Raw genomic sequence first — 13,721 nt, 5'->3', positions numbered from 1 at the left:
CAGCTCAGTCCGGATGAACAATTAAAAGAGGTGAGCTGCAGGAAAGGGCAGACAAGTCCAACATTCTCCTGGCTGGCTGAAGCAATGGCCAGAAGAAAAACCTTCTTCCAAGTTAGCCAATGGAGATTTACTGGACACAACGGTTCAAACGGGGGGAATTGTAAGGCTCGCAGCACTAAAGACAAATCCCACGGAGCCACCGGAGGCAGAAAAGGAGGATGAATGCGAATCACCCCCTGAAGGAATGTCCGAATATCCGGAAGCATTGCCAACCTCCGACAGAATAGGATTGACAATGCCAAAATCTGAACCTTCACAAAGAAGACACAAGCCTGCATCGAAACCCTCTTTGAAGGAAAGATAAAATCAGAGACAGTCTGTATGTCCTTGGATTGAAAGACCTGGAAGAGCACCATTAAAAATATGCTGAAGGCAAAAAGGCGGTTTTGGAAGCTGCCATTGTGGCCACAATTTTGTCCAGTTCAAACCCAAATAGAACTGACCCCTGATAAGGCAATGCTTCTAAAGCCCTATTGGATTCATAATCCGCTTTCCACGAACAGAGCCACAGGGTCCTCCTGGCTGCAACTGAAGAGGCAGAAACTTTGGAGGCTAAGCTGGCCGCGTCAAGCGCCGCCTCCCCTATATACAAGGCCACCTGATGTATATGTGAAACTAAGGGAAGCAATTCCTCCCTTGCCGTACCCGTGGAGAGGCCCGCTGATAAGGCATCTGACCATTCTACCAATGCCTTGGCTACCCGTGCTGAGGACAAAGTAGGCCTAGCTATGGTGCCTGAATGCAAATACAACCACTAAGAAATTCTTCCTATCAGTCAGATCCTTAAGGGATTCCGGGTCCTGCCTTATCATCATGTCATACAGGAACGCTCACTGCACTGCGCAAGAACGCTCATCACTTCCCGCAGCATCAGCAGATCTGGGTCTCCGTGATGTGTCTACGAGGAGGGTCCATCGCAAACGCCACACACAGCACACAGATGGAATGTAAACACTTTTATTATAAATGTAACAAAAGGGAACAACGCTGTGGGAGGGGCCAAGTCAGGGGACTCAGATAAATGTGAGCGAGAACGCCCGGTATCGGAAATTGGTGTAAACATCAATCTTGGAGCTGCTCCCAGCGGCTGTGAGGACCTGTGGAGAAACCAGAGAATGAGGAGCAGTGTATTAACAACGGGGCTCACCTCGCCACGCTCACTGTATGCATCCCTGCTACACTGACTGTGCACTGCCCTCATCACACTGACCGCACTCTCACCCCATCACACTGACCGTGCACTGACCTCGTCACACCAACAGCACTCACTGCCCTCGTTACACTAACCGTGCACTGCCCTCGTCACACCAACAGCACTCACTGCCCTCGTTACACTAACCGTGCACTGCCCTCGTCACACCAACAGCACTCACTGCCCTCGTTACACTAACCGTGCACTGCCCTCGTCACACCGACAGTACTCTCTCCCCATCACACTAACCGTGCACTGCCCTCGTCACATCGAAAGTACTCTCTCCCCGTCGCACTAAACGTGCACTGCTCTTGTCACACTGACTGTGCACCGCCCCCGTCACACTGACCGTGCACCGCCCCGTCACACTGACCGTGCACCGCCCCCGTCACACTGACCGTGCACCGCCCCCGTCACACTGACCGTGCACCGCTCCCGTCACACTGACCGTGCACCGCCCCCGTCACACTGACCGTGCACCGCCCCCGTCACACTGACCGTGCACCGCCCCCGTCACACTGACCGTGCACCGCCCCCGTCACACTGACCGTGCACCGCCCCCGTCACACTGACCGTGCACTTCACTCGTCACATTGACAGTACGGTCTCCCTGTCACACTGACCATGTACTGCCCTCGTCACACTGACCATGCACTGCCCTCGTCACACCAACAGTACTATCTCCCCGTCACACTAACCATGCACTGCCCTGGTCACACCGACAGTACTCTCTCCCCGTCACACTAACCACGCACTGCCCTGGTCACACCGACAGTACTCTCTCCCCGTCACACTAACCACGCACTGCCCTTGTCACACCAACAGTACTCTCTCCCCGTCACACTAACCATGCACTGCCCCGTCACCCTGACCGTGCACTACCCTCGTCACCCTGACAGTACTCTCTCCCAGTAACACTGACCATGCACTGCCCTTGTCACACTTACAGTACTATCTCCCTGTCACACTGACCATGCACTGCCCTTGTCACACTTACAGTACTATCTCCCTGTCACACTTACAGTACTATCTCCCTGTCACACTGACCATGTACTGCCCTTGTCACACTGACAGTACTATCTCCCTGTCACACTGACCATGTACTGCCCTTGTCACACTGACAGTACTATCTCCCTGTCACACTGACCATGCACTGCCCTTGTCACACTTACAGTACTATCTCCCTGTCACACTGACCATGCACTGCCCTTGTCACACTTACAGTACTATCTCCCTGTCACACTGACCATGCACTGCCCTTGTCACACTTACAGTACTATCTCCCTGTCACACTGACCATGCACTGCCCTTGTCACAATGACAGTACTATCTCCCTGTCACACTGACCATGCACTGCCCTTGTCACACTTACAGTACTATCTCCCTGTCACACTGACCATGCACTGCCCTTGTCACACTGACAGTACTCTCTCCCAGTCACACTGACCATGTACTGCCCTTGTCACACTGACAGTACTATCTCCCTGTCACACTGACCATGCACTGCCCTTGTCACAATGACAGTACTATCTCCCTGTCACACTGACCATGCACTGCCCTTGTCACACTGACAGTACTATCTCCCTGTCACACTGACCATGCACTGCCCTTGTCACACTTACAGTACTCTCTCCCAGTCACACTGACCATGCACTGCCCTTGTCACAATGACAGTACTATCTCCCAGTCACACTGACCATGCACTGCCCTTGTCCCACTGACCATGCACTGCCCTTGTCTCACTGACCATGCACTGCCCTTGTCACACTGACAGTACAATCTCTCAGTCACACTGACCATGCACTGCCCTTGTCACACTGACAGTACTCTCTCCCAGTCACACTGACCATGCACTGCCCTTGTCACACTGACAGTACTATCTCCCTGTCACACTGACCATGCACTGCCCTTGTCACAATGACAGTACTATCTCCCAGTCACACTGACCATGCACTGCCCTTGTCCCACTGACCATGCACTGCCCTTGTCACACTGACAGTACTATCTCCCTGTCTCACTGACCATGCACTGCCCTTGTCACACTTACAGTACTATCTCCCTGTCACACTGACCATGCACTGCCCTTGTCACACTGACAGTACTATCTCCCTGTCTCACTGACCATGCACTGCCCTTGTCACACTGACAGTACTATCTCCCTGTCACACTGACCATGCACTGCCCTTGTCACACTGACAGTACTATCTCCCTGTCACACTGACCATGCACTGCCCTTGTCACAATGACAGTACTATCTCCCTGTCTCACTGACCATGCACTGCCCTTGTCACACTGACAGTACTATCTCCCTGTCACACTGACCATGGACTGCCCTTGTCACACTTACAGTACTATCTCCCTGTCACACTGACCATGCACTGCCCTTGTCACACTGACAGTACTATCTCCCTGTCTCACTGACCATGCACTGCCCTTGTCACACTGACAGTACTATCTCCCTGTCACACTGACCATGCACTGCCCTTGTCACACTGACAGTACTATCTCCCTGTCACACTGACCATGCACTGCCCTTGTCACAATGACAGTACTATCTCCCTGTCTCACTGACCATGCACTGCCCTTGTCACACTGACAGTACTATCTCCCTGTCTCACTGACCATGCACTGCCCTTGTCACACTGACAGTACTATCTCCCTGTCACACTGACCATGCACTGCCCTTGTCACACTGACAGTACTATCTCCCTGTCTCACTGACCATGCACTGCCCTTGTCACACTGACAGTACTATCTCCCTGTCACACTGACCATGCACTGCCCTTGTCCCACTGACCATGCACTGCCCTTGTCCCACTGACCATGCACTGCCCTTGTCACACTGACAGTACTATCTCCCTGTCTCACTGACCATGCACTGCCCTTGTCACACTTACAGTACTATCTCCCTGTCACACTGACCATGCACTGCCCTTGTCACACTGACAGTACTATCTCCCTGTCTCACTGACCATGCACTGCCCTTGTCACACTGACAGTACTATCTCCCTGTCACACTGACCATGCACTGCCCTTGTCACACTGACAGTACTATCTCCCTGTCACACTGACCATGCACTGCCCTTGTCACAATGACAGTACTATCTCCCTGTCTCACTGACCATGCACTGCCCTTGTCACACTGACAGTACTATCTCCCTGTCACACTGACCATGCACTGCCCTTGTCACAATGACAGTACTATCTCCCTGTCTCACTGACCATGCACTGCCCTTGTCACACTGACAGTACTATCTCCCTGTCTCACTGACCATGCACTGCCCTTGTCACACTGACAGTACTATCTCCCTGTCACACTGACCATGCACTGCCCTTGTCACACTGACAGTACTATCTCCCTGTCACACTGACCATGCACTGCCCTTGTCACAATGACAGTACTATCTCCCTGTCTCACTGACCATGCACTGCCCTTGTCACACTGACAGTACTATCTCCCTGTCTCACTGACCATGCACTGCCCTTGTCACACTGACAGTACTATCTCCCTGTCACACTGACCATGCACTGCCCTTGTCACACTGACAGTACTATCTCCCTGTCTCACTGACCATGCACTGCCCTTGTCACACTGACAGTACTATCTCCCTGTCACACTGACCATGCACTGCCCTTGTCCCACTGACCATGCACTGCCCTTGTCCCACTGACCATGCACTGCCCTTGTCACACTGACAGTACTATCTCCCTGTCTCACTGACCATGCACTGCCCTTGTCACACTTACAGTACTATCTCCCTGTCACACTGACCATGCACTGCCCTTGTCACACTGACAGTACTATCTCCCTGTCTCACTGACCATGCACTGCCCTTGTCACACTGACAGTACTATCTCCCTGTCACACTGACCATGCACTGCCCTTGTCACACTGACAGTACTATCTCCCTGTCACACTGACCATGCACTGCCCTTGTCACAATGACAGTACTATCTCCCTGTCTCACTGACCATGCACTGCCCTTGTCACACTGACAGTACTATCTCCCTGTCACACTGACCATGCACTGCCCTTGTCACAATGACAGTACTATCTCCCTGTCTCACTGACCATGCACTGCCCTTGTCACACTGACAGTACTATCTCCCTGTCTCACTGACCATGCACTGCCCTTGTCACACTGACAGTACTATCTCCCTGTCACACTGACCATGCACTGCCCTTGTCACACTGACAGTACTATCTCCCTGTCTCACTGACCATGCACTGCCCTTGTCACACTGACAGTACTATCTCCCTGTCACACTGACCATGCACTGCCCTTGTCACAATGACAGTACTATCTCCCTGTCTCACTGACCATGCACTGCCCTTGTCACACTGACAGTACTATCTCCCTGTCACACTGACCATGCACTGCCCTTGTCACAATGACAGTACTATCTCCCTGTCACACTGACCATGCACTGCCCTTGTCACACTGACAGTACTATCTCCCTGTCACACTGACCATGCACTGCCCTTGTCACAATGACAGTACTATCTCCCTGTCTCACTGACCATGCACTGCCCTTGTCACCAAGAAAAGGAAAGGAGCGGTGTGCAATTAACAGCATCTTGCAAGGGGTAGTCACTCACATAAAAGTGAATATTCCAGCGCTGGCTGAATGATAACACACAAGACGTTCAAAATGATATAGTATACTTTAATAAATTATAAATAAAGATAATCAATACAAATATTAATAATAATAATAATAATAATCACAATTAAAATAAGTGCGGTGAATAAATTCCGCCAGTTGTATAATTTCTCTGATGTGGTTGCTAATAGACCAATTAAAAGTCAAGATTTTTCTGACTGGGTAGATCATTTATATTACCGTTCTTATGATGATCCGCTGATCGGTACTGTAGGGATGAGGGACATGTGTGATAATCGAGTATCGGTATTCCCGAAGCAGCCCTCTATGATGATCCAGTGATGGGTACTGTAGGGATGACGGACATGTGTGATAATCGAGTATCGGTATTCCCGAAGCAGCGCTCTATGATGATCCACTGATGGGTACTGTAGGGATGACGGACATGTGTGATAATCGAGTATCGGTATTCCCGAAGCAGCGCTCTATGATGATCCAGTGATGGGTACTGTAGGGATGAGGGACATGTGTGTGATAATCGAGTATAGGTATTCCCGAAGCAGTGCTCTGATGATCCACTGATGGGTACTGTAGGGATGAGAGACATGTGTGTGATAATCGAGTATAGGTATTCCCGAAGCAGTGCTCTGATGATCCACTGATGGGTACTGTAGGGATGAGAGACATGTGTGTGATAATCGAGTATCGGTATCCCGAAGCAGTGCTCTGATGATCCACTGATGGGTACTGTAGGGATGAAGGACATGTGTGATAATCGAGTATCGGTATTCCCGAAGCAGTGCTCTGATGATCCATTGATGGGTACTGTAGGGATGAGGGACATGTGTGATAATCGAGTATAGGTAGTCCCGAAGCAGTGCTCTGATGATCCATTGATGGGTACTGTAGGGATGAGAGACATGTGTGTGATAATCGAGTATCGGTATCCCGAAGCAGTGCTCTGATGATCCACTGATGGGTACTGTAGGGATGAAGGACATGTGTGATAATCGAGTATCGGTATTCCCGAAGCAGTGCTCTGATGATCCATTGATGGGTACTGTAGGGATGAGGGACATGTGTGATAATCGAGTATCGGTATTCCCGAAGCAGTGCTCTATGATGATCCATTGATGGGTACTGTAGGGATGAGGGACAGGTGTGTGATAATCGAGTATCGGTATCCCGAAGCAGTGCTCTGATGATCCATTGATGGGTACTGTAGGGATGAGGGACAGCTTCCCGGAGGTTATTTTATCCGGGGAAACGCGCTGAGCTACCTTGATTGACCTACTGGGACCCATTCACTGATCTATGATCCACTACCCATCTCCTGAATTTCTAGAGCAGTTCTAGAGAACTGATATTGTGACTGAACTATGAGATACCTAGCCCAATCCCTAATACAACGGATGTCAGAGTGGTTCCCCATTGGGAATCCTGAGCTCTTGTAATCAGAGCACTGCTTCGGGAATACCGATACTCGATTATCACACAAATGTCCCTCATCCCTACAGTACCCATCAGTGGATCATCATAGAGCGCTGCTTCAGGATACTGATACTCGATTATCACACACATGTCCATCATCCCTACAGTACCCATCAGTGGATCATCATAGAGCGCTGCTTCAGGATACTGATACTCGATTATCACACACATGTCCATCATCCCTACAGTACCCATCAGTGGATCATCAGAGTACTGCTTCGGAACTACCTATACTCGATTATCACACACATGTCTCTCATCCCTACAGTACCCATCAGTGGACCATCATAGAGCACTGCTTCAGGATACTGATACTCGATTATCACACACATGTCCATCATCCCTACAGTACCCATCAATGGATCATCAGAGCACTGCTTCGGGACTACCTATACTCGATTATCACACATATGTCCATCATCCCTACAGTACCCATCAGTGGACCATCATAGATCGCTGCTTCAGGATACTGATACTCGATTATCACACACATGTCCATCATCCCTACAGTACCCATCAATGGATCATCAGAGCACTGCTTCGGGAATACCTATACTCGATTATCACACACATGTCCCTCATCCCTACAGTACCCATCAGTGGGTCATCAGAGCACTGCTTCGGAACTACCTATACTCGATTATCACACATGTCCTTCATCCCTACAGTACCCATCAGTGGATCATCATAGATCGCTGCTTCAGGATACTGATACTCGATTATCACACACATGTCCATCATCCCTACAGTACCCATCAATGGATCATCAGAGCACTGCTTCGGGACTACCTATACTCGATTATCACACACATGTCTCTCATCCCTACAGTACCCATCAGTGGTTCATCAGAGCACTGCTTCGGGACTACCTATACTCGATTATCACACATATGTCCATCATCCCTACAGTACCCATTAGTGGATCATCATAGATCGCTGCTTCAGGATACTGATACTCGATTATCACACACATGTCTATCATCCCTACAGTACTCATCAGTGGGTCATCAGAGCACTGCTTCGGGACTACCTATACTCGATTATCACACATATGTCCATCATCCCTACAGTACCCATCAGTGGACCATCATAGATCGCTGCTTCAGGATACTGATACTCGATTATCACACACATGTCCATCATCCCTACAGTACTCATCAGTGGGTCATCAGAGCACTGCTTCGGGACTACCTATACTCGATTATCACACATATGTCCATCATCCCTACAGTACCCATCAGTGGACCATCATAGAGCACTGCTTCAGGATACTGATACTCGATTATCACACACATGTCCATCATCCCTACAGTACCCATCAATGGATCATCAGAGCACTGCTTCGGGAATACCTATACTCGATTATCACACACATGTCCCTCATCCCTACAGTACCCATCAGTGGGTCATCAGAGCACTGCTTCGGGACTACCTATACTCGATTATCACACACATGTCTCTCATCCCTACAGTACCCATCAGTGGATCATCATAGATCGCTGCTTCAGGATACTGATACTCGATTATTACACATATGTCCATCATCCCTACAGTAGCCATCAGTGGGTCATCAGAGCACTGCTTCAGGATACTGATACTCGATTATCACACACGTCCTTCATCCCTACAGTACCCATCACTGGATCATCATAGAGCGCTGCTTCGGGACTACCTATACTCGATTATCACACACATGTCTCTCATCCCTACAGTACTGATCAGTGGATCATCATAGATCGCTGCTTCAGGATACTGATACTCGATTATCACACACATGTCCATCATCCCTACAGTACCCATCCGTGGATCATCATAGAGCACTGCTTCGGGAATACCTAAACTCGATTATCACACACATGTCTCTCATCCCTACAGTACTGATCAGTGGATCATCATAGATCGCTGCTTCAGGATACTGATACTCGATTATCACACATATGTCCATCATCCCTACAGTAGCCATCAGTGGGTCATCAGAGCACTGCTTCGGGACTACCTATACTCGATTATCACACACATGTCTCTCATCCCTACAGTACTGATCAGTGGGTCATCAGAGCACTGCTTCGGGACTACCTATACTCGATTATCACACACATGTCCATCATCCCTACAGTACCCATCAGTGGGTCATCAGTGCACTGCTTCGGGATACTGATACTCGATTATCACACACGTCTCTCATCCCTACAGTACCCATCACTGGATCATCATAGATCGCTGCTTCAGGAATACCAATACTCGATTATCACACACATGTCCATCATCCCTACAGTACCCATCAGTGGATCATCATAGATCGCTGCTTCAGGAATACCGATACTCGATTATCACACACATGTCCATCATCCCTACAGTACCCATCAGTGGATCATCATAGAGCGCTGCTTCGGGAATACCGATACTCGATTATCACACATGTCCCTCATCCCTACAGTACCCATCAGTGGATCATCATAGAGCGCTGCTTCGGGAATACCGATACTCGATTATCACACACGTCCTTCATCCCTACAGTACCCATCAGCCGATCATCATAAGAACGGTAATATAAATGATCTACCCAGTCAGAAAAATCTTGACTTTTAATTGGTCTATTAGCAACCACATCAGAGAAATTACACAACTGGTGGGATTTATTCACCGCACTTATATCAACTGTGATTATTATTATTTTGTATTGCTTTTGAACCACCTTGTGTATTGTCATTCAGCCAGCGCTGGCATATTCACTTTATGACTGCCCATGTCGCACTGACTGTCCGCGCCCTCTCCCCGCCCCACTGACTGTCCGCGCCCTCTCCCCACCCCACTGACTGGCCACGCCCTCTCCCGGCCCACTGACTGGCCACGCCCTCTCCCGGCCCACTGACTGGCCACGCCCTCTCCCGGCCCACTGACTGGCCACGCCCTCTCCCGCCCCACTGACTGGCCACGCCCTCTCCCGCCCCACTGACTGGCCACGCCCTCTCCCGCCCCACTGACTGGCCACGCCCTCTCCCCGCCCCACTGACTGTCCGCGCCCTCTCTCCGCCCCACTGACTAACCGCGCCCTCTCCCCACCCCACTGACTGGCCACGCCCTCTCCCGCCCCACTGACTGGCCACGCCCTCTCCTGCCCCACTGACTGGTCGCGCTCTCTCCCCGCCCCACTGACTGTCCGCGCCCTCTCCCCACCCCACTGACTAACCGCGCCCTCTCCCTGCCCCACTGACTGGCCGCGCCCTCTCCCTGCCCCACTGACTGGCCGCGCCCTCTCCCGCCCCACTGACTGGCCACGCCCTCTCCCACCCCACTGACTGGCTGCGCTCTCTCCCCGCCCCACTGACTGGCCACGCCCTTTCCCCGCCCCACTGACTGGCCACGCCCTTTTCCCACCCCACTGACAGGCCGCGCCCTATCCCCGACACACTGACTGACCCAGCGCTCTCCACCCATCACACCCCCACATAACTTCAGGACCATCCCGGTGACACCGTATCGGCTCTGCAGATCCTTACCTTGTTTTCCTGGGAACCTTCATTGATGCACAGAGAGTAGATGGAGCAGGGGCTGCAGGGGATCCGGGCACGGACCTCTCCATTTATCTGGCAGTGATTGATGTGAGGCGCCTGCCCCGCACACAGGATCTGAGAATAGAACATGGTGAGCGGGGTCCGCAGCGCCGCAGGGTAGTGACAGGAGGGGGACGTCTCTGACACTTACCAGGTCCTGGTAGAACATTACTTGCTGCTGGCTCTCTGGAATTGGGAATATGGTAGTAGGGGTGACTGAACGCAGATGCCACAGAGATAACATCGGGCCTCCACCACAGACCTGAACGGAAGCAGATTTACTATAAATCTCACACCAACAGATCAACAATCCCCTAATCAAATTATAGGCTGTCTCTCACCATCCAGTCCGAATCGGTCGCCAGGCAACTAATCCATTTCCCATACTGCGGCCGAGCACATTCCTAGGAAGAAAACAGGAGAGTAAGCCATGATCTATGGGGTGGAAGGCGCAAGCCACAGAGGGGAGGGGCCAGGCAGAGCCAGCCACAGAGGGGAGGGGCCAGGCAGAGCCAGCCACAGAGGGGAGGGGCCAGGAAGAGCCAGCCACAGAGGGGAGGAGCAAGGCAGAGCCAGCCACAGAGGGGAGGGACCAGGCAGAGCCAGCCACAGAGGGGAGGGGCCAGGCAGAGCCAGCCACAGAGGGGAGGGGCCAGGCAGAGCCCGCCACAGAGGGGAGGGACCAGGCAGAGCCCGCCACAGAGGGGAGGGGCCAGGCAGAGCCAGCCACAGAGGGGAGGGGCCAGGCAGAGCCAGCCACAGAGGGGAGGGGCCAGGCAGAGCCAGCCACAGAGGGGAGAGGCCAGGCAGAGCCAGCAACAGAGGGGAGGGACCAGGCAGAGCCAGCCACAGAGGGGAGGGACCAGGCAGAGCCAGCCACAGAGGGGAGAGGCCAACCACAGTACGGAGGGGCTCGGCAAAGCCAGACACAGAGGGGAGGGGCCAGGCAGAGCCAGCCACAGAGGGGAGGGACCAGGCAGAGCCAGCCACAGAGGGGAGAGGCCAGTCAGAGCCAGCCACAGAGGGGAGAGGCCAGGTGGCGCCAGCCACAGAGGGGAGAGGCCAGGCAGAGCCAGCCACAGAGGGGAGAGGCCAGGCGGCGCCAGCCACAGAGGGGAGAGGCCAGGTGGCGCCAGCCACAGAGGGGAGGGGCCAGGCGGAGCCAGCCACAGAGGGGAGCGGCCAGGCAGAGCCAGCCACAGAGGGGAGGGGCCAGGCAGAGCCAGCCACAGAGGGGAGGGGCCAGGCAGAGCCAGCCACAGAGGGGAGGGACCAGGCAGAGCCAGCCACAGAGGGGAGAGGCCAGGCAGAGCCAGCCACAGAGGGGAGAGGCCAACCACAGTGCGGAGGGGCTCGGCAAAGCCAGCCACAGGTGGGAGAGGCCAGGTGGCGCCAGCCACATACGGGACGGCAGCAGAGTAGGGGACATTACCTCATATTTATAAACCTCGATCTTGTGGGTCTGTGATCCTGTCCTGAGATCTGTTGGATGGAAACATTAATGTGTGAGGGGTGTATTACAGATGCCCCCCACTACCAGACAGGTAAGGCATGGCAAAACTTACCCCAGAGCCTGACAGACCCGTCCTCACTCCCAGACACACACTCTCTCTGCTGGTCCCTCAGAGCTAGGCAATGGATGTAATCCTCATGCCCCTCAAGGGCCATCTAAAAGACAGCGGATTCCATTATTCTGCTAGCATGTGTGGGGTGAGGTGTACAGTATATACCTGACTACCCCCAGCAGATGGCGCTCAGCCTCCTTCAGTACCACAAGCATCAAGGTGCTGAGCTACTACAGCGGATTCAGTATTAAATCCCGGCGGTCGGGATCGAATCCCGACAAGGGGGGGGGGGGACGTGGATCGCCCCCCCTTGTGAGCTCGCTGTGCCCGCTACGCTCGGCACACTAATTTATTCTCCCTCCGAGGGTGTCGGGATTTCGGCGGTCGGGATTCCAGCATCGGGATTTTGAACGTCGGGATCCTGACCGCCGGGATTTACACTGCATCCCACTACTGCAGTGTACAATAAAATAGAAAGTGGCGCTGGTATAACCAATAAAATAACCACCAGTGACTTTCTTATTCAATTTGGTCGTCAGGCCACCTATACAATTTTTTTTTGTCATTGTTACTTGTTTTATCTTACTTCGATTATCCTCTATCCTTAAAGTATCATACACATGGTATATGCTTATGATATAAATACATTTTGTTATATTTTTGATTGGTTATTGTACCACCTTGCTGTGGAACTAACCAACCCCTTCTTAGCGGCTGTTGACAGAACGTCCCCTGCAGGCTCGGACTGGCTTGGCGGGGAACCCCCCCGGTGATTTAGGACCCCGCCCACTTGTTTAGGGGGGGGGGCTATCTTTTTATCCCCCCCGCCCCAATAGCATTATCCCGGCGGCTGCAAGCAGGGCAGAGGAGCCTTGCCTGGGATCCTGTCACACTGCTGCGCTGCGTCATGACATCAGACGCCACACGCCACACCACAGTTGTCCCGACTCCCGCCGGCGCAGCAGAGGACTCTGTACAGGACGGGAGCAGCTGCCACCAGGGCCCCAAACACAGATCCCCGCCCGCACGGTAACCACCTCCCCTGGCTGCAGGATAAGAACTGCGGGGCTAGTGGAGAGGGAGCTGCTTGCTTATGGACCCCTTCTGCAAATTAGTAGGTAACTAACCTAACCATGTGCTGTATTAACTTTTTTATATTCCGCCTTTTATTTTTTTTTGAGGGGTATGTGCTGTATTGTGTATGTGTGTGTGTGGGACATGTGCCATATTATCTGGGTAGGGAGGACCTATATA

The 13,721-nt window shown here is 52.4% G+C and overlaps 1 protein-coding gene across 3 annotated transcripts in view; it reads right to left on the bottom strand.

Moving 5' to 3' along the window:
• Nucleotides 1-1,003: 1,003 nt before the first annotated feature.
• Nucleotides 1,004-13,721, bottom strand: part of THOC6 (THO complex subunit 6) — a 34,579-nt gene continuing 21,861 nt past the window's right edge. For all 3 annotated transcript variants that reach the window (XM_083152232.1, XM_083152233.1, XM_083152234.1), the window contains exons 8-13: nt 12,468-12,570; nt 12,335-12,384; nt 11,244-11,306; nt 11,054-11,164; nt 10,849-10,977; nt 1,004-1,157 (exon numbers count right to left, since the gene is read on the bottom strand). In XM_083152232.1, the coding sequence (XP_083008358.1) occupies nt 1,074-1,157; nt 10,849-10,977; nt 11,054-11,164; nt 11,244-11,306; nt 12,335-12,384; nt 12,468-12,570 (540 nt within the window). In that variant the 3' untranslated portion in view covers nt 1,004-1,073. The remainder of the gene's footprint in view (nt 1,158-10,848; nt 10,978-11,053; nt 11,165-11,243; nt 11,307-12,334; nt 12,385-12,467; nt 12,571-13,721) is intronic.

Source organism: Crinia signifera, chromosome 7, assembly GCF_055691185.1.
Source record: "Crinia signifera chromosome 7, ASM5569118v1, whole genome shotgun sequence".
Lineage (NCBI taxonomy): Eukaryota > Metazoa > Chordata > Amphibia > Anura > Myobatrachidae > Crinia > Crinia signifera.
The sequence above is the reverse complement of the archived record's forward strand: the minus strand, read 5'-3'. Positions and strand labels throughout refer to the sequence as shown.